General features: G+C 37.9%; 1 protein-coding gene across 5 annotated transcripts in view; it reads right to left on the bottom strand.

Moving 5' to 3' along the window:
* The window catches only part of taok3a (TAO kinase 3a), a 96,001-nt gene that overhangs the window by 7,082 nt on the left and 66,723 nt on the right, over positions 1 to 22,196 (bottom strand). For 4 of the 5 annotated variants that reach the window (XM_073860642.1, XM_073860641.1, XM_073860640.1 and 1 more), the window contains 8 exons: positions 17,270 to 17,437; positions 14,682 to 14,867; positions 12,140 to 12,274; positions 6,345 to 6,581; positions 4,017 to 4,145; positions 2,996 to 3,199; positions 864 to 1,103; positions 530 to 742 (listed from right to left, as the gene is read on the bottom strand). In XM_073860642.1, the coding sequence (XP_073716743.1) occupies positions 530 to 742; positions 864 to 1,103; positions 2,996 to 3,199; positions 4,017 to 4,145; positions 6,345 to 6,581; positions 12,140 to 12,274; positions 14,682 to 14,867; positions 17,270 to 17,437 (1,512 nt within the window). Of the gene's footprint in view, positions 1 to 529; positions 743 to 863; positions 1,104 to 2,995; positions 3,200 to 4,016; positions 4,146 to 6,344; positions 6,582 to 6,770; positions 6,908 to 12,139; positions 12,275 to 14,681; positions 14,868 to 17,269; positions 17,438 to 22,196 lie in introns of those variants that run through there. The other variant, XM_055198545.2, reaches the window with a different exon arrangement.

Genomic DNA, 22,196 nt, shown 5'->3' with positions numbered 1-22,196 from the left:
AAATGTTAATTTAATTAATAGAACCATAATACTTTGCTTTTAAATGCATGTGCAGAATCTCCAAATTATGTTCTTTCAGGTTTGTCATGTCATTTTGAAAATGTGTCAGTGTTGATGTTTTCTGACTGTTGCTGTAATGAGATTTTTTAGGACTAATTTTTTAAAGTGTTAAATGATAAGTAAAAGTTTTTAAATTAATGTTCCCATTTACTCCAGACTTTGTTTTTCAATGTCTGGTGGGAAAAAAAGTAAATTTAAGCAATTTTTACATTTTCATGCTTGACATTTTTAAAACCAAGTTTTCGTGAGAATCACCCACATATCTATGGTGTGTACCTTGGGAGTTGAACCCATGACCTTTGACCAATTGAGCTACAGCACCACACGCTGCTAGGATCCTAGTCTCTATAACGTTTTGTCTATTTAAATCAATTAAAATGATTAGCACACACACTGACATCAGTACCAACAGTCCTTCAATGGGTGACATGATGCTTCCATTGGCTACATGAGCAGATCATTTACTCACCGCCTGTGAAGCCATCATCTCATTGATGCTCTGTTCATACTGCTCGGCCAGTATGGCCAGTTTGCGCGTCTGCTCGTCCTTCAGGGCCTTCAGGACAGTCTTGTGTTCACTTTTGGGGGTCACCTCAAGCTGATGATGCCTCAGGGCCTTGTATTGTTTCGTCTGGACCTTACATGTGTCCTGAAACTGCTTCTTTATTTGGAGTTCCATAGCCTGCAGAAGAAATCGCTGCATTAGTTATTTATTTGACATTTATGAATACTTCCGTGGGAATCAGACCCTTGAATCTTTGCATAGAAAAATATCTACACGTGTATGTCCACAGTGGTGGTACCTTGAGGTTCTTGGGCTGTTGCCGAAGTTCGAGCACGTGTTTCCTGTGCAGTTCTCTCTCCCGTCTGTTGTTGTACTCGATCTGGTTCTCCAGCTCTGTCTGGTGTTGCAGTCGGATCAGGTCCATACGGAGTTTCTGTAGAGTCCTCAGCTGTCGATGCTCGAGCTCTTGAGTCGACTCGTCCTGTCTGATCAACATGGCATGCTCCATTTCCTTCTGAGTTTTCTTCTTATTTAACTCCTGATGGGTGAAAATGAGGATAGTGTTATCATCAAATCAAGGTGGTCGCCCGAGTGGTACTTCTTGAGGATGTTGCTGTGGGTGAATACTAGGCCCAAAAGCCCATCCCCAAGTCTCTACTGTATTAAATGCAAGATTGGTGAGATCTGATCATCTAGACAAGATGTACAAACAGCTCAGAATGTGTTAAACACTTAAGTTTAATGCATTGCTTTGGGGATTTAAAGATTCCTATTATAAAACTATTAGCAACATGAATAGCAATGCACAGCAAGATGTCTATGAATATGCATAGTCAAGGCTCTTGGTCTTTAATGCATTGAAATAATGCGTAACATTTTTTCTCTGATATCTACATAGAAGGTACGTGGCTTTATAAAGTGCAAAAATGACCCAGAGACGGTTTTACATGTCCATTTATAACCCTAAGATTTGCCTTTATATTGAAATGGTCTGTCATTACCTTATTTGGAAGGGTCATGAATAATAATGTTGAGCTCTGCTCTGATTGGCTGTTTCACAGAGCAGCTCCTTCAGTAGCTCTGTGTGTGTGTGTGTGTTTAAACAGACCTTATGTTTGAGTCTGTATCAGACAAAGATAAAGATTTTGAGGAATAATCAATTGTTTGGAGATTGTTAATGGACGTTTCCGAGTGGTAAGTTTGTGTTTTTTTTGTATGGACCTGCAAATCGTAATTGTAACGTCAAAAGTAGAACTTCAGCCTAAACGCTAGCATATAGCGCTATGTCAATATTGTACTTAATTTAAAGGAATAGTCTACTCATTTTCAATATTAAAATATGTTATTACCTTAACTAAGAATTGTTGATACATCCCTCTATCATCTGTGTGCGTGCACGTAAGCACTGGAGCGCGCTGCGACGCTTCGATAGCATTTAGCTTAGCCCCATTCATTCAATTGTACCATTTAGAGACAAAGTTAGAAGTGACCAAACACATCAAAGTTCCTCCCATTCAAGACGAGTAGTTATACGAGCAAGTTTGGTGGCACAAAACAAAACGCAGCGCTCCTCCAAGCGGATTCAAAAGAGGAACTATATTGTATGGCGTAATAGCACTTTTGGGAGTACTTCGACTCGGCGCAGTAATACCCTCCCTCTCCCATTATGAGAGTGAGAAGGGGAGCGGAAGTGCTCTTACGCCATAGAGTATAGTTCCTCTTTTAGATCTGCTTGGAGAAGCGCTGCGTTTTGTTTTGTACCACCAGGCTTGCTCGTGTGGCTGCTCGTCTTGAATGGGAGGGACGTTGATGTGTTTGGTCACTTCTAACGTTATCTCTAAATGGTACCATTGAATGAATGGAGCTAAGCTAAATGCTATCGAAGCGTCGCGGCGCGCTCCAGCGCTTGCGTGCGCGCGCACAGGTGATGGAGGGATGTATCAACAGTTCTTGGTTGGGGTGATAACGTATTTTAATATTGAAAATGAGTAGACTATTCCTTTAATGTTGGGGCATACATCTCGACTGTAATGTCACAGTTGGCGTTATGTTGAGGTTGGTTTCCAGCTTTCTTTTTCATGTACAAGGTTTAAATACAGAAGAAGCAAACAAACGTATTTGAGGCTTACAATATGTTATCACCATGTACAGAAGTCTTATTATTTATCTATGCCTACAGTTTTAGGCACCTTTAACCTATATAAGGACTAATATATTACATAATAATACAAGCAAATCTTTCCTGCCAGATTAAGAGATTAGCACATAGCTGTGTTACTTATTTTCAAATCAGATTAATTGAAAAGTGTCAACTACCGTGAGAAAATGTAAAAATTTTGGATTGGCTCTTGGAAAAGGTCGGTTTTCGAGCAAATTTAATTTTTTAGAGCACCACACAATGCATTATTTGACTGAAGGGTTTCTTCGCACCTCTCTTAACTGCTCCTGCTCGAACTCGTGCCTCTTGATCATGATCTTGCGTTTGAAGGCCCTGCAGTTTCGGTCATAGAAGGACCTCTGCTGACCCAGGAGCTGAGCCTCTTCTTCGGCCTGAGAGTGCTGGATGTTCTCCTTGTGCTTGGACAGTCTTTCCTGTTTCTCTTTCTTAGGCGTGCTGTGGTCTTCACTCATTTCCTAAACACACAAACACAGATGCTATGAGACGCAACTTGTTTTTTGGAAACTCGAAAGGTTTTAAAACATCAAAGTTTTTTGCTTAGACGATTATGTATTCTTGTAAATAATGGTTTCTAAAAAGTTCTTTGCCCGGCTGTATGGTTCCATAAAGAACCTTTAAAATCCACAGAACCTTTCTGTTGCACAAAATAATCTTGGTTATGGAAAAAAGTTCAAAAGACTACATAAAAGGGAAAAAAAAATGACCAATTTCATGCAAATGTCAACTTTAAATGTCAAGTTTTTTCCCCAAAGTTTCTCAGAAGTAATAATTTGGTGGTTTAAATAGCAGTTTATCTTATGTTACATAGATAGACATCGCCATAAAATGGAAGTAGCGAATGCCTTATTTTTTTATTAAAACTATGAGGCTACATTAATAAAAAAAAATGAAGCACACAGATTTATTTGTAAAAAAAAATGACAATATTCAAAATTAATTTACAGTTTTCCTTACATTTTCATTGCAACTAAGTAAGTGCAAAAGTTTTCAAGAGTCTTGAAAAGAAGAGGTTGTGATGACATCAGGACTAAAAAGCGGCACATCAAGTTTTTGAATAATGTGCACCGACAAACAATGCAATGCCATGAACATGCTTTAAGAAATGATTGAGAAAGTGGATTTTGATTGTATTTACATTCATGCATTCTGCAGACACTTTTATCCATTGAAGCCATTCATTTACGTGTTCCCTAAAAATTGAACCCATGCATTTTTGCAGTGCTAATGCAAAGATCTACAATCTGTTGATTTCAAGGTGAAAAAGAAACATACCTCTTTAATCTTCTCCTTGCACAGTTTGTACTGTTTCTTTTGGGTATCCAGGAAGGTGGTGAGCTCTTTCTTCTGCTGGGCCATGATCTGCTGCTGAAACTTCTTCTCATCGGCTGCCAGCGTTTTCATCTAGATGACACAGACAGGCATCAACTACGCTGATACCTACAGTATAGCACTGATAGCACTGATACACAGTAAAGATGTCAAATAAATGTTTGGTTTCCCCAGAGAACGCATGTGAAATTCTAGCTCAAAGTATTAGCTAAATTTTATTGCATGTTAAAATTGCCACTAAAAAAATGAAAAAAAAATGCAGTTTTGGGTTTGTCCTTTTAAACGCAAATGAGTTGATTCTGCAGTAAATGGTTGGATAGTGCAGACTATTGGGATTAGGGGTATTATCCCCTTCTGACATCACAGGGGGATGCAAATGACTTTTTTCACATGCTTGCAGAGAATGGTTGATCAAAACTAAGTTACTGGGTTGATGTTTTTCCCAATTTCTAGGTTGATAGAAGCACTGGGGACCCAATCATAGCACTTAAACATGGAAAAAGTCAATTTTTTCCCTTTAATATAAAATAAATGATCCATTTATGAACCCCGATCACAAAACCAGTCATAATTGTATATTTTTTTAAAATTGATATTTATATTCCATCTGAATAAATTCCATTAACGTATGGTTTGTTAGGATAGGACAATATTTGGCCGAGATACAACTATTTGAAAATCTGGAATCTGAGGGGGCACAAAAAATCTAAATATTGAAAAAAATCACCTCTGTGTTTTGCCAAATGAGGTCCTTAGCACTGTATCCACTCACAAAAATAAAAGTTTTTACATGTTTACGGTAGGAAATGTACAATATATCTTCATTGAACATGATCTTTACTTAATTCTAATGATTTTTGGGTATGATAGAAAAAAAATATATAATTTTGACCCATACAATGTATTTTTGACTGTACTTAAGACTTAAGACTGTACAGGGTCACATATGTACTATATAAATGAATAATTAGTCAATTTTCTTAAAAGAAAAATCCAGATAATTTACTCACCACCATGTCATCCAAAATGTTGATGTCTTTCTTCGTTCAGTCGAGAAGAAATTATGTTTTTTGATGAAATTATTCCAGGATTTTTCTCATTTTAATGGACTTTAATCGGCCCCAACACTTAACAGTTTAAAATTGCAGTTTCAAAGGACTCTAAATGATCCCAAACAAGGCATAATGGTCTTATCTAGCAAAACAATTGTCATTTCTGGCAAGAAAAATAAAAAAGATGCACTTTTAAACTACAACTTCTCATCTTCCTCCGGTCGTGTGATGCGCCAGCCCGACCTCACTTTGTGTCAGTTTATTCTTTAACATGGCCCGCTAATGTGCGTTTCATATATGTAACACGTGACCTTTTGACGTCATTACGCAATTATGTGAGGTTGCACTGGCGCGTCACAGGACCGGAGGAAGATGAGAAGTTGTGGTTTAAAAGTTCACATTTTTATTTTTTTGCAAAAATGACAATTGTTTCGCTAGATAAGACCCTTATGCCTTATCTTAAAGTCCATTAAAATGAGAAAAATCCTGGAATAATTTCATCAAAAAACATAATTTCTTCTCGACTGAACGAAGAAAGACATCAACATTTTGGATGACATGGTGGTGAGTAAATTATCTGGATTTTTTAAGAAAATAGACTAAACCTTTAATTACAAAATAATAAAATAATAATGTATGAAAGGCCGCTTTATATGTTTTACTTTTTTTATATCCTACATCATCCTACATAATGTAATGATATCTTTAATATTGACTGAGTAAGGTCATGTCAAAGGTTGAAATTAAAAATGAAATCAAACTTTGATGCTCCAAATCTCATCATTAGATTATGAGACTTCAGCATCTTTCACAGACAGGGTCACATATCTACTCATGGCTAAATATTTTTTGCATGATGCCCTGACGCAATATTGCATGGAATGTCATATCCTATTGTTTGAAAAACGCTTTAATGTCATACATTTTAATCAAAATGTTTTAAAATCCAGCATTCTGCTAGAATAACAGGTGGTCTCTATTGGTGATACAAAAGCTACAATAGGTGAATAGGTGTTTTTACAACCTAGCTTTTATTACAAGCATGCATAGACTAAATCGACTTAATGAATAAACATCACAATCAATATGTTATAAGAGCTGACAATAATCGTACCACCACACAATGCTACGTTTAGGGTACTTCAATTGGCTAATAACTTCATACAATATACACTGTTAGACTGTTTAATGCTTTAATCAATATATATTGATCACTCATTTCTTTGTCCGTCTGGATGGCGTGTTTCTTGGCCAGTTTCTCCAGTTCGATGAAGGCATTGTTGGCGTGGGTCTCCAGCTCTTTCTGGAGCTTCAGTCGGTGCTCGTCCATCTCTGCTTTCAGCTTGTTCTCCAAAGCGATGAGCTGCTTTTGGTGCTGCCGCCGCATGCGTTTGTATCCCGACATCTGCTCCCGCAGTTCATTTTCCTGCTCATGCTCGTGGATCTGACGTGTCACCTGTGCGGACAAACAAATGCGACTTTATGGAAAGTTTGTGACAAGGAAAAACAAAACCCGAAGTTCTTAATAGGAAAATAGTGATGGAGAGGGAAAAGTTACACACAGAATATAAAATGAACGATCTTGAGATCCTCTGGATCTAGAGGAGCTAGACGGAACCCCCCTCCCGCCGAACCCCAAACAAACCTGGAAAAAAGGCGCGTCCAAATCAAACTGTTCGTTGAGTTTCTCGTAACTTCCACCTGAACTCCTCAAGCCAAACATGTTGGCGAAGTTAACCACCCGTGAGAACATTGAGAGTCGCCTGCACTACATCCCCCAAAAGCACTCGCTCAAAACCCACCGAGAGAAAGAGAGGGAGGGAGGGAGGGAGAGAGATACAGAGAGGCTGAACACTGCCCTCCTCTCTCCTCGCAGGTGCGCCGTGAATGAAAGAGGTTCTCAGTAGAGGCCTGGCCCTGCACGCGGGCTAAGTGTCGTTTAGTAGGCCGATCACATGAGACGCCTGTTGAAGGGGGAAATTTCCTAATCTCTCTGAATCAGAAGCCCCAGTGTAACCACAATCACCAATCCGATCACTTTCAGCCTAAATGCCTCCATCGGTTGCACCAAAGGGGCATGTGATGCGGTTTGATGTGGATATTATTTTTAAGGTAATACAGATAACAAAATAAAATTCAACTTTAGAGCAGACATGAATAGATGGACATCTATTTACATAGCAATAGTTGATGGACATCTATTCACAGATGAAGAATTTATGATGACAGATGAAGAATAAATGAAGTGTTTCAAACAGATTTACAGCAATAGAGCATTTTGAAGTATCATATGCAGGCTATCGCAAAATGTAGGCAAAATAAAGTATTGTTTCCTTCTAAGATACTTGGGTTAATTTCTAACTGTGCGTTCACACCACCATTGGCGAGAGCGTCAAAGTGGTCGAAAGTCATTATTTTCAATGAGAGCCAGCGGCGAGCTCCGGCGATCAGCGGCGCGTCATGTACGGTGTGAGCGTCGAGGAGAAAAGAAATCAGCTCAATATTATGGTAATGAGCTATGACGTGGTTTGGCGGTAACCAATCGAAAGGCAGTAACCTCTGCTTGAGAGGATTTCAGATAATGCATTTGAGTGTCAGTCCGTCAACTATTTTTTTTCTATACATCATTGGAATAGCTAGAGCTTTTCTGACGCTCTTGCCGGTGGCGGTGTGAACGCACAGTATTCTTAAATACGCAATGAAATTGAAATGAAAAACTGTCATTTGTTTTGGAAAAATGTGGGGTTTTTTTAAATCAAAAACGCAAATCCCCCCCTCCTTGAAACTATCTCTCTTTACTTCCGGTCATATGGTATGGCAGGTGGACGGGATCAATTAGCAAATAGCAACAGGACCCAAATTCAAACAATCCAATCAGTTTTTAATGGACGAATTCAAGTCCAGCCCTACTATTTTATATTTCAGAAGCGTTTTACTCGGATATAAGCCACAATGGGAAAAATAAGACAACCGCTACTTCTGTTTCGTGGCGACTTTACCATAGTATGAAGTGATCCCAAAATGCATGTGAGAAGCGACATGAGGAAAGACGAAAAATTATCCAAAATGCAGTCCCTCCAAAAAAAAACCGCGATTGTGCGATCGCGCGATATATTGCATAATCAGCCAAAGTCTGCATATTTATGCGGGGCTGCATTTTTTCCAAATACGACGCAATTTCGCCGCATTAATTATCCGCGCACAAAATATGCGGGGCTTGCATGATTTCATAATCTCCGCATTTTCGTAGCAAAGTCACATATATATTAGCAGAAAGTTGAAAAATGTTGCATTTACTTCCCAAAAGCGCATATTTATGCGGGGCTGCATTTTTTCCAAATACGACGCAATTTCGTCGCATTAATTATCCGTGCACAAAATATGCGGGGCTTGCATGATTTCATAATCTCCGCATTTTCGTAGCAAAGTCACATATATATTAGCAGAAAGTTGAAAAATGTTGCATTTACTTCCCAAAAGCGCATATTTATGCGGGGCTGCATTTTTTCCAAATACGACACAATTTCGCCGCATTAATTACATATTTCCGCGCACAAAATATGCGGGGCTTGCATGATTTCATATTCTCGGCATTTTCGTAGCAAAGTCACATATATATTAGCAGAAAGTTGAAAAATGTTGCATTTACTTCCCAAAAGCGCATATTTATGCGGGGCTGCATTTTTTCCAAATACGACGCAATTTCGCCGCATTAATTATCCGCGCACAAAATATGCGGGGCTTGCATGATTTCATAATCTCCGCATTTTCGTAGCAAAGTCACATATATATTAGCAGAAAGTTGAAAAATGTTGCATTTACTTCCCAAAAGCGCATATTTATGCGGGGCTGCATTTTTTCCAAATACGACACAATTTCGCCAGATTAATTACATATTTCCGCGCACAAAATATGCAGGGCTTGCATGATTTCCTAATCTCCGCATTTTCGTAGCAAAAAGTCACATATATATTAGCAGAAAGTTGAAAAATGTTGCATTTACTTCCCAAAAGCACAGCCGTGTCCTCTATTGCCATGGGAACGTTATGAAGTGAAGTGATTATGTGACGTGAACATCATTGCAGCTTTTGCAAGTTTCTGCAGTTTTTGCAAGTTCCGCAATTTTCGCAAATTCCCGCAATTCCATCGCATAAATTGCATAAATATCCCGCATATTCCATTGAATTTTTTAAGAAAACGTGCCGCAAAATCGAGGATTTTTGCCCGCAACAATCACAAAAAAACTCAGCGTTTTTCTGGAAGGACTGAAAATGGAAAAAATTGTAACCATAAATATACAAAGAGCATGATGTATCGAAATGCCACCACCTTCAAAAAATGAGATAGATATGCTCTCGGCACGTTTTATACATTCATCAAATACTTTCTGTGGGGGTAAAAATTACCCCAAAATTAAAAGAGTGATTACAAAAAATATATAAATTTCCATCTATACATTAATGCTGTGTTTTGGGAAATATGAAGTACTTTTGTCCCTGTCAATTCCTCAACTACACCATTACCTGTATAACATTTAAAAAAAAAAATCACATAAATTATGATCAAAATTTGATTTGGTTTTAGATATTGATCTAGATGTTATGTGTTGAATTCTGCCATTTGGTGTTTAGAAAAAAACTTAAAAGAATTACAGTTTAGAAAATAAATCATTTCGACCAGCAGATGAGACCCATTCATTTCACTGGATGTGGCAAACTGCTCAAATCACCACTGTGTGAATTTATGTATATATAAACATTAGAAAAGACATTAAAAACAAATATTTCAAATAGTAAATTTTTTTTCAGTTTTTGATGCATTTTAAAATGTCTGTTTTTACAAAATGCCACAGAAATTTGACTGAAAGTAAGTGTGTGTGTCTGTCTGTGTTTCCGCGTGTGTGACTTTGTCTTTCTGTGTGTGTCTGTGTCTTTATGTGTATGTGTGAGTCTGTGTTTGTGCGTGTATGTGTGTGTGTGTGCGCACACACCTGTGTGAGAATTGTACATCTTTGTTTTGTTTTTGCCAAATTCTATAAAAAAAATGCTCTCTGTGGCAAACATAGCTTTGTGTGTTTGTGTGTGTGTGTGTTTGTGTGATTGAGCATGTCTTTCTATGTTGCATTTATGCTCTAGTACCAGGCCTACCTTTCCATGTTAAAATTTTCTGATTTATTCTGGATGCATTGATTTTTTTGACAAATAAAATTATTATTTTTTTGCATTTCCCATTAATTTTCAATTGGGGTCATTTTACCCCCAAGGGACTATTTAAGTAACATTTTTACACCTTTAGAAAAACCGAATCAAGCACAGTTTTTTATATGAATCTTGACAGATAATCTGGAAACGTCACCCAAAGGTCTTATTGGGGTTAACAAGCATTTTAAAAATGTCATAAGAGTGTACAACACGGATCTTTACGCTCTTATTTTCTTGTCATTTAACAGTTACAGTAGTTTATCTTTTCAAATTTCTGTAACTTCTGTACATACAGGGGTTCTCAAAGGTTTTCGACACGTGGCCCCCTTTGTGTACGGTGCATACTTTTATGGCCCCCCCAAAGAAAATTTGTGACATAAAACATTACAAAACTTAAAATTTTAATTAAACAAAACCTATTCAATTACACAATGTAGTGCTGTTGGTTAGTAGCCTCATTTTCTGAGGTTTAAAGATACAGAATTTATGATAAATTCATGTAATTTATAAAATGTCATTAAAACCAGTTTGAGAACCAAAATTTGTTAAGCACTGTATGTATATTTTGTGTAGGCTATAAAGCAATAAATGTCTTTGGTATTGTGTTTATTATTCCCATATGAAAATGACTTTGATTTTGAAATTAGAATGACGATGTTGATCGAATGACGAAGGTAGATCACTAGATTTTGAAACACAGCTGAGGAGTTGACTTAAATGTAAAATGCCTAAATGCAAGCAGGAACCATGATGTTAATCTCTGTCTGACATTAATGGACAGTTCTCATCAATGCCACATAACCGTTTCAAATCTGGCATCTATAACCTGGACGTGTTACACCACCTAAGATGCTTTAAAAGCCAACACACCCTTTTAACCCGAATATAGTGTACTTTATCCATTTAATTTTGATTAAATATGTCCTCCTTATTAATGTTTTTCCCAACTCTATCTTTCTCTCTACACCTCACCCCTCCTCCCCACCACTTCATACCAAACACAAAGAGACTCTCTTTTCCCGCATAGCCCTGCTTCTTGACTCTCGTTTTTCGCGAAATACGCACGTCGATAAACAAAAGCATAATTTTATTCCTGCAAACTCAAAACGGGACTTTAAAAGTGCATTGTGATGCACTGTGCCCGATAATTCAGATGAAGCCAAACTCCTTTGTGATAAACTGAATGAAAGATGAGCGTCTATACTGTCAGACAACATTCACTACAATTGTCTGGCCCTAGAGGGCGCTCACGCTCCAGCAAAATGGGATCAAAACAGGTGACATCATCATTTGAACCAAGCGTACTGCGATCGACTACCATGCCTGCCCGTGATCTCCTTATAGTCACCAATTAGGATGAATGTGGTTGTATGACAATAGTGTTTATCCACTTTAATTGCTTTAGGAAATCTGCAGGCTCTGTATGGCATTACGTCACACTGTTATTTTTGTTAACATTACAAGTTGTGCAAAAAAATCTATCTATGTGTGTATGTGTGTGTGTGTGTGATCACAGATGATTAAATAATAGTAGACAACACACTAATGTCTCGTGCTAAGACTGCAGCTGGCTATTGACTGAATCACGTTGCCTTGACAACAGACGTGAGAATGAAGGAAAAAGTGGGTCCAGTTTTTTCCTCCCCAGAATAAAGAGGCAGTTAAACAGAAAGGGAAGAGAGAGAGAGAGAGAAACAGAGAGCTTAAATGACCGCTGAGCGTCTTACAGCCAAGAATGAAAGAAAGAGTGATGGGGAGGGGGGCAGAGGATGACGGGGGAATGAAGTAGGGATGATATCATTCTTTTCCTCACCAGCGAGGCTGATTTGATGGTGGCGAAGCGCTCGCGGTTTTTATAGTTGTGAGCCTGGCCTCGTTCCGACGGGGACGGTCGCTGGTCCGAGCGGAGGTCCCGATGAGGGAGGTCGTCACGAATGTACTGATGATCCTGAGGACAAATGGCAAAATTAAAAACAGTCAAGGAGAAAAGGGCATAGTATTTGTCATTGTGTCATTCAGAACTTTCATGACGTCATTTTTTTTCAATGCGACACAAACTTAGAAATTGAAAGATTTGTCTGTTTTCGATCTAAAAACGGTTCACCGTGATCTGAGGCAGTCAATCTCTAAACTATGTTTGTTTGTGTTTGCACAGTTAAAGCATGACTACCCCAAGTCACTATGAACTGTCATGGTATGAGAAGGGCTACATAATAAGTCTTCAAAAATGTATGATTTTGTGTTTTCCGGAAAAACACAAACTATTACCTTTACCTACATCAAAACAAGTTTACCACAGGAAATGCAAGCATGCAATGTACTGTTGTGTGCGTGCATTTTCTGCACACACAAACCAATAACAGAAACGCATTTACGAGCATCACAATAGCTCCAGGCACCGAGCACAGAAGATACCCACAGAAGGAGTTTCATGTTTCCTCTCTTCTGTTCAATACTAACAGGCTCACCATCTTAAAATATCTGTAATGATCGACCCGTGAGGTTTGCCCACGTCAAGCATTTCATTACAGAGACTTTTTGTGAACAACATGAGGTACTTGGCTGGTAAAGCTGTGTAGTTATTTTTTAATGGTTTTCATAATATGCAGAGTCAACAATGTTACCTAAAAACACTGTGGTGCTACTTTAATATTAAGTTGAGCACATTACAACACCTACAGTCAAACTCAAGCCACCATTGGTTGATCCAGTGTAGCTGTTTGTCAAAATAATGGAAGACCATAATGTATTAAATATATGAGAGAGAGAGAGAGAGAGAGAAAACTAAAAGGCAGTGTCATGGTTGGATAGTGCAGATTAAGGGGCGGTATTATCCCCTTCTGACATCACAGGGGGAGCCAAATTGCAATTAGCAATTTTTTCACATGCTTGCTTGCAGTTTAGCAAAACTAAGTTACTGGGCTGATCTTTCTCATATTTCTAGGTTGATAGAAGCACTTGGGACTCAATTATAGCACTTAAACATGGAAAAAGCCAGATTTTCATGACATGTCCCCTTTAAAGAATAGTTCACCCTAAAATGAAGCCAAACTAAAATCAAACCAATCAGAAGCTCCATTGACTTTCAAAGTATTCTTTTATCATACTATGGGTGTCAATAGGGCTTTTAATCTGTTTGGTTACAAACATTCCTCTAAATATCTACCTTAGTGTTCATCAGATGTAACAACGTAAGGGTGAGTAAATGCTGACATACTTTTCATTTTTAGGTGAACTATCCCTTTAAAAAAAAAAAAGTATGGCAAGCGTGCTTACATGCAACAAACATGTGCAATGCATTTCCAAGCTGATGTCACACACCAGTGGTTCAAGGGGAAAAAAACCCAATAAAGTTTTGTGTTGTAAATGTTGGCTCCCAACAGCATGAAATCATCAAAATCTGATTTTGTGCTATAAACCAGTCCTTTTTTGTGATTGTTGCGGAGAAAAATCCTTGATATTGCGGCACGTTTTCTTAAAAAATGCATTGGAATATGCGGGATATTTATGCAATTTTATGCGATGAAACTGCGGGAACTTGCAAAAACTGCGGGAACTTGCGAAAAACTAAAAACTGCGGGAACTTGCGAAAAACTAAAAACTGCGGGAACTTGCGAAAAGCAAAAAACTGCGGGAACTTGCCAAAAACTGCGGGAACTTGCCAAAAACTGCGGGAACTTGCCAAAAACTGCGGGAACTTGCCAAAAACTGCGGGAACTTGCCAAAAACTGCGGGAACTTGCCAAAAACTGCGGGAACTTGCCAAAAACTGCGGGAACTTGCCAAAAACTGCGGGAACTTGCGGGAACTTGCCAAAAACTGCAGGAACTTGCAAAAACTGCGGGAACTTGCAAAAACTTGCAAAACTGCAGGAACTTGCAAAACTGCAATAACTTGCAAAAACTTGCAAAACTGCGGGAACTTGCAAAAACTGCGGGAAATTGCAAAAACTGTTTGCAGCTTTTGCAGGTTTCAATGATGTTTACGTCCCGTAATTACGTCACTTCATAACGTTCCCATGGCAACAGGGGACATGGCTGCGCTTGTGTGAAGTAAATGCAAAATTTTAAAATTTCTGCTAAGATATGTGTGACTTTTTGCTATGAAAATGTGGGGATTATGAAATCATGCAAGCCCACATTCTTTGCGCACAGAAATCTATTTGAAAAAATGCGGCGCCCGCATAAATATGCAGACTTTGGCTGATTATGCATTAAATCATGTGATCGCATAATCGCGTTTGGGGGACTGATAAACGTTTCTTTGGTACGTTGTTGGATCACCACATAAATCCCAACCATGAAGCAGTTAAGAAGCACAATCACAGAAAAGTACAGTTCTGAAATTATCTCAAACCTTCTTGTGATGTGTGGAAGACTCTAAGGTACTGTCGTAATCGTGATGGAGCTCCGAGCAGGAGTCATCCGGGACCTCCTGTAGGCTGTTGACACTGCTGCTCTGACTGCCTGTGCTGACGGAGGTGCTGGGGATGGAGTGATTACTCCCCAAACTGTTCATCTTACAGCCCGCCTGCTCTCCATCCTGCACACACACATTATTCACCATCAGTATATTTATTCATATTTATTATTAATATTTTACAGGGTCTGCAGTTCAAAACATTCACACCTTTAACAAAAATATCTGCTTTAATTGGAACACTGTTTACTATACTAAAGTTATACAGCAGTGCACACTTTATAAGATCAGTATAATTGGGTACAATATACACTATATAGTTCTGTACAGTATATAGCCCTTTAAGTATATAGTTCAGAATAGCATAGTGTGTGTAGTTTTGTGTAACTTTAGCTCAGTTACTACAGAATAGTTCAGTGTAATATACAGTACAACACATTAGGTCTAGTTCAGTATAGCATATCACTTTATATACGGTGTATGCTTTTGTGTACCTTATGTAGGTCAGAATAGTATATAGTTCTCAGTACATAATTCTTCATACTTTCAGTGTGGTTCACTATAGTATACAGTACCAGGTAGTATATAGTTCTGTATATTTTGTGTTGTAGTATACAGTATATAGTTCTGTATAGTTCAATATAGCATATAGCTTCCTGAAGTATACGGTATATAATTCTCAATACCTTCAGTGTGGTTTAGAATAGTATATACTTCAGTACAGTATACAGTTTTGTAACTATGCTAAGCTACACAGAAAGTACAGTAAAGTGTAGTTTACTTTTTACTTTACTTTAGTAAATTGTTCTGTATACCTTCTATATACACTCACCTAAAGGATTATTAGGAAAACCTGTTAAACTTCTCATTATTGCAATTATCTAATCACATGGCAGTTGCTTCAATGCATTTAGGGGTGTGGTCCTGGTCAAAACAATCCCCTGAACTTCAAACTGAATGTCAGAATGGGAAAGAAAGGTGATTTAAGCCATTTTGAGCGTGTCATGGTTGTTGGTGCCAGGCGGGCCAGTCTGAGTATTTCACAATCTGCTCAGTTACTGGGATTTTCATGCGCAACCATTTCTAGGGTTTACAAAGAATGGTGTGAAAAGGGATAAACATCCAGTATGCGGCAGTGCCGTGGGCGAAAATGCCTTGTTGATGCTAGAGGTCAGAGGAGAATGGGCCGACTGATTCAAGCTGATAGAAGAGCAACTTTGACTGAAATAACCATTCGTTACAACCGAGGTATGCAGCAAAGCATTTGTGAAGCCACAACACACACATCCTTGAGGCGGATGGGCTACAACAGCAGAAGACCCCACCGGGTACCACTCATCTTCACTACAAATAGGAAAAAGAGGCTACAATTTGCACGAGCTCACCAAAATTGGACAGTTGAAGACTGGAAAAATGTTGCCTTGTCTTGATTTCTGTTGAGACATTCAGATGGTGGAGTCAGATTTTGACGTAAACAAAATGAGAACATGGATCCATCATGCCTTGTTACCACTGTGCAGGCTGGTGATGGTTGTATAATGGTGTGGGGTTGTTTTCTTGGCACACTTTAGGTCCCTTAGTGCCAATTGGGCATCGTTTAAATGCCACGGCCTACCTGAGCATTGTTTCTCACCATGTCCATCCCTTTATGACCACTATGTACCCATCCTCTGATGGCTACTTCCAGCAGGATAATGCACCATGTCACAAAGCTCAAATCGTTTTAAATTTGTTTCTTGAACTTGACAATGAGTTCAATGTACTAAAATGGCCCCCACAGTCACCAGATCTCAACCCAATAGAGCAACTCTGGGATGGGGTGGAACGGGAGCTTTGTGCCCTGGATGTGCATCCCACAAATCTCCATCAACTGCAAGATGCTATCCTATCAATATGGGCCAACATTTCTTAAAAATGCTTTCAGCACCTTGTTGAACCAATGCCATGTAGAATTAAGGCAGTTCTAAAGGCGAAAGGGGGTCAAACACAGTATTAGTATGGTGTTCCTAATAATCCTTTAGGTGAGTGTAGTATACAGTATATATTTCTCTATACCTTCAGTGTGGTTCATTATAGTATATAGTTCAGTGTAGCTCATATACTAGTATATTTATATGTAGTTCAGCACAGTTCATGTAGTTTACTTTTAATTTGAGTAATTTACTTCAGTACATTGTTTTGTATATCTTCTGGTGTAGTTTGATATAATATAGTAAATACTTTAGTACTTTCTGTACCTGTTGTGAAGCTGCATCCTCTGTCTGTCTAAATGTGGATTTAGTTTCAGTCTGAATACATCAGAGTCAAATTACTTTATGTAAACATTAAAGCATGTATGGCAAGCATTTGTAACACAACGCAAATATTTAAACAAATGAAACAGATGTCTGTGTTGACAATCTGTCATCACCTGCGTGCGTATGTAAAACTTGTATAATAGTGAGTATTCATTATGAGTACTGAAAAATAGTATGAAACCAGAATATAACCAACTTTAAAAGGGGACCTTCATTTCCAATACCCACCTCCTCCTCCTCTTGTGACTCCCCCATGGGGCTGTTATGTTTCTCTTGGTAGAGGATTTTCTTCATTTTACGATATTGCAGGTTGTCCAGTTCTCTGACCGCATCCTTTGTCCTCTGGATAAGGTCGATCAGGACCCGAGGAGGACGGTCTCTTCTTACAAAGTCGTGCTGGAGACAGACAAGAGGGGTGTGTGAAATGAAACACTGCATTTTGAAGCACAATGACACGGTCAAGGCAAATGCAAAGCAACAAGTGATGATCAAACGTGAAAACATCTTTTGTTTTACATTGTAGGGTACGAAGGGTAAAGTGTTTATTTGTCAGGCCTGTCTTCGCTTCATTTCATGAAAACAGCTATTTCCGGATAAACGTTGGGGGATTGCGCATGATGCAATTCAACTGCCATGAAGTAAACTCACAGTTTCAATTCTCAAAGCACGCTGGATTTCTCTGAATGTGTTCTGAATTACGTCATTTCATGTTTGTCCCTTGCTCACTAGAGGGTGCTCATGTGTAATATGGCCGTGAGTGGACATATGGCATATGGAGAAGAGTTTCTGACATGCTTGGCTAAATGAGGACTTGATCTCATGTCTCAAATGAAATTATAAAGGCACAAGAACACAAGTCCACGTGCATACGTTAACCCACAATCCCACAATTGTGCTCCGACAACCACAAACCAAAACTCTTTGAAAATGAATTGGTCTTTCCTGTTCTTTCCACTGCCTAACTGGGTCGACTAGAGTCATTTATTTATTTGGGAGAAAACTTTTGGAATAACGATATAAAATCAATCCCATTCCCAGCCGTGCTTAAACATATACCCTTTCTAGACTGTTGACCTCACCTTTTGTATCTTGAAACTCATGCATTTTAATCAATTTCAAATCCCTTAAGTCTTACAACCGGTCTGAAGTGGACTTATTTTAGTTTCAAGGGCTGCTTATGAATGTTGCCATTATTTAATGAACTGCTGCAGTAGCATTGTTCTGGTTTACATTTTGTTTGGTATCAAAACTAATAAAAAACATTTTTATCAGTCGTTCTGTTTGGAAAGGAACTGCACTTTAGCTGCAAATACATAATGCACATAATGCTTTTCATGTGTTAAGAGTGGCTTTGCAAAAGGCGGCTTTCAACCATTAAACTTTAGTTGGTGGTTAGATGGTTACAGCTGGGCTTTGCTGTAGATAAGCATTTGGCACTACAGACATCTGTGACCAACCGGCACGAGAGGAAACTAATCTATAGGATTATCCCTTTAAAATGAAGGAAATTACATAATCTGAAGTCTTGCAGACAGCCAGGCCCAACTGTGAGATCATGGCTGATAATACGTTCGCTTTCTCTATCGGTTTGACCCAAATTTATTGGATACAACAAGATTGAGCACTCCTATTATTATGAATATGGAACGCTCATTATGGTGACTCAAAGGTCCCGCCTTTCCATTAAAAGAACCAATCATCAATCGAAAAAAGGATTCTCTGGGGGACCTTAAAAAAGGTGTTTTTTTACAAAATACAAAAAAAAATATTTTGCATGACCAGTGTTGGGGAAAGTTACTTTTAAAAGTAATGCATTACAATATTAAGTTACTCCTCAAAAAAGTAACTAATTGCGTTACTTTTCATGGAAAGTAATGCTTACATTACTTTTAAGTTACTTTTGCATTACTTTTTCTTACTTGGCTGAGGCTTGATCTCTTTCAGGTCTTGCAGGTCTTTTTTATGATCGCAAAAATGTCGAGCTCTGGCCTGCCATCTTAGTTTCTTCCCGCTTTTAAGTACATTATTTTTCTTTTAAATTGAATTAATTAAACTGAAAAGTAACTTGCATTACTTTCTTAAAAAAGTAAATCAAATTTTATTATGTACATTTATAAAGTAATGTGCTACTTTTCTCGTTACTAAAGTAATATTATTACGTATTACACATTAAGGTCCTAGGCTGTAGCTACGGCGTAGGCTATCCGTAGCCTGTGCGTAGCTCTGCGTAGCCTGACGCGCACCTCACAAAATGTTTAACAGCACGTCAGATCTACGCGGACCGCAAGCGCTGTGATTGGTCCACCAGAACCCCTCCCGTCAGGTAAAAAAACTGCGTCATAGGTATTTCCGTTTGTGACGGTGAAAACAAAGATGAGCCAAGTTGAGGAGTGATTTAACTCAAACTGCATTAAAAGTCGCTGTTTATTTACTTTCATCATTGCTGGTCTTCTCAAATTATACACAACACGTTGCTGTTTCTTCTTCGTTTGTGGGTTAACTTGCTTAGCTTCTTCTTCTGTGACTTCTGCTGCTGCTACTGTGGTTACACGCGTCCTACCAGCGGTCTGCAGGGGTGTTTGCACGTCGACGCAAAAGTATAAATGAAAACCGACGCGGAACCTACGCCGTCGCGGCTACGCCGTAGGACCTACGCATGACTATAATTAGCCCTTTACTTGTATTGCGTTACCCCCAACACTGTGCATGACATTCTTTTAAGTACATTATTTTATTTTTAAATTGAATTAATTAAACTGAAAAGTAACTTGCATTACTTTCTTAAAAAGTAACTCAAATATTAATGTATACATTTATAAAGTAATGCTTTACTTTACTTGTTTCCAAAGTAATATTATTACGTAATGCGCGTTACTTGCACTGTAAAACCTAAAAGTTAAATCAACTCAAACCGTTTAAGGAAAGCAGTTGCATTAAACCATTTAAATTTTAAAACACATACATTTGAGTAGTGTGAACCTAAACAAATTGAGTCATGTGCAGTTATGCACTTATATTCTCAAGTTCACAGTACTTAAATGTATGTGTTTTAAAACTTAAATGGTTTAAGGCAACCGGTTTCCATAAATGGTTTGAGTTAAGTTGACTGTTACAGTGTGTATTGCATTACTCCCAACACTGTGCATGACATTCTTTTAAGTACATTATTATTATTTTTTTTAATTGAATTAATTAAACTAAAAAGTTACTTGCATTACTTTTTTAAAAAAGTAACTCAAATACTAATGTGTACTTTATAAAGTAATGCGTTACTTTACTTGTTAGTAAAGTTATATTTTTTACATAATGCGCGTTATTGTTATCCGTTACCCCTACCACGTGCATGACTGAAAATAAAAAAATACAAAATTATTGCAAACATGACTGCCTAGTTGCACAACTCCCTAAAGGGACTTTGTTCGACTTCTATATGTTAAGATTTGAGGTGGATTTAGACATTGCATGAGATTAAGACAGCAGTCGGGAACGGCAAATTATGGGAATATCTGCAAGTGCTAAACACAGATTAGTGACCTCCTTTTTCATTTTAAGAAGCTTGGAAAAGCCTTCTTGAAGTATTAGTATGGAAAAAAGTGGGTCGAAATATATCTCAACCTATGCTTATGTATCCCATCTGGCCCTTGGCCGTTCACCCCTAAGGGTGTTAAATAGCACTGGGTAGTTTGTGCCTGGCGTGACACAAAGCTCTTAGTGCTAAATAGGATTACCTGCGTCCACCAATGAGATCAGGCGTAACCTGTAACATGCACCCACACCAACAGACCCATACAGAGCGCAAACACAAACAAACACAATCCCTAACAATCACTTATTCAGAACGACACCCCAAAGCCAACAATTACCATTATCCCAACTGCAGCGCTACACACTGTACCACAAATTTATTTCGGGGATGATATAAATCCGTACGCCTCCGACCACAGCACGATATCACGAACATTAGTCACCACGCAGCCAATATGTCCACCTACAGCCCTGCTGATTCAGTTGAGAGAAAGTCATGGTTATATTAGTAACGTTAGACACACGATCCAAAATTCCTCCTGCTTTTATTAACCCTCTAAGGATGTAGATGGCACAGGAAGGGAGCGAATCGAAAACAGCAGAATGACATGAGCTGTGGGTTGAGTGCTTGGCTGTGCATATGAAAACGTGTGCGCGTGAGTCAGCAGGGATGGATGAGTAAGGAACCCACTGTTAAGAGAACAGGAAGTACTGATATGGCAAGAGGAAGTCTGCTCACCAACCGAAAAGGGGCGTCTTTGAGCGCGTCTGTGAAAGCTGTGAAGTTACGAAATTATGAAAGAAGGAAAATGAACATGTTTTTTGCATTACTGGAATGCTAACAAACTCAAGTGTCCAAAAGAACAATCACCTAGAAACATATATTACACCATGTGTTTTTTTTTAATCAATGGACATTTTGACAGAATATCTAACTTTTGCTAACTTGCTTAGGAAATTTGTGATGATACACTATAATCTTCTACTTTATCAGTATTTTTTATTTTTTAGTAAAAATATAAGCATTACCAAAACAAGATTTGTAAAAAAAACTAATTTGTAAAGAAAAATTTTTTTTTGAAGAAAAATAATAAAGATCGCATAAAGAAAATACAGCACACTTAAAAACAAAAGCGTTAAGCACATATCTCACTACATTTTGTTTGATTCATGCTTAAAACGCAAAAAAAAAACTATTAATTCTAATGGATTAATTTCAGTAAGCTGTAAAGTTACGAAATTAAATTTTCTTCATCTGTATTTTCTATTTTACAGTAAAAATGTCTAAACATTCCTAAAACAAAACTGTAAAATTGTAAAAAGACTTTTTAGAGAAAGATATATATAAAGATTGAATATAGACAACTTCGTACATATTAAACTAATTTGCTTGTGTTAAGCATAACTCGCTAAATTTTGTTTGATTTATGCGTAAAATACAAAAAACAAACAAAAATACTAATCGGTTAATTTTATTATTCTGTAAAATTACAAAATTACATTTTCTTTATCCGTATTTTCAATTTATAGTAAAAAATGTCTAAACGTACCTAAAACAAGACCATAAGAAGACTTCATTGGTATTATAAAAATCACTTCATATAGACAATACCATTGCAGAACATATACA

Source organism: Misgurnus anguillicaudatus, chromosome 22, assembly GCF_027580225.2.
Source record: "Misgurnus anguillicaudatus chromosome 22, ASM2758022v2, whole genome shotgun sequence".
Taxonomy (NCBI): Eukaryota; Metazoa; Chordata; class Actinopteri; order Cypriniformes; family Cobitidae; genus Misgurnus; species Misgurnus anguillicaudatus.
This window is presented reverse-complemented; position numbering and strand designations above follow the sequence as displayed.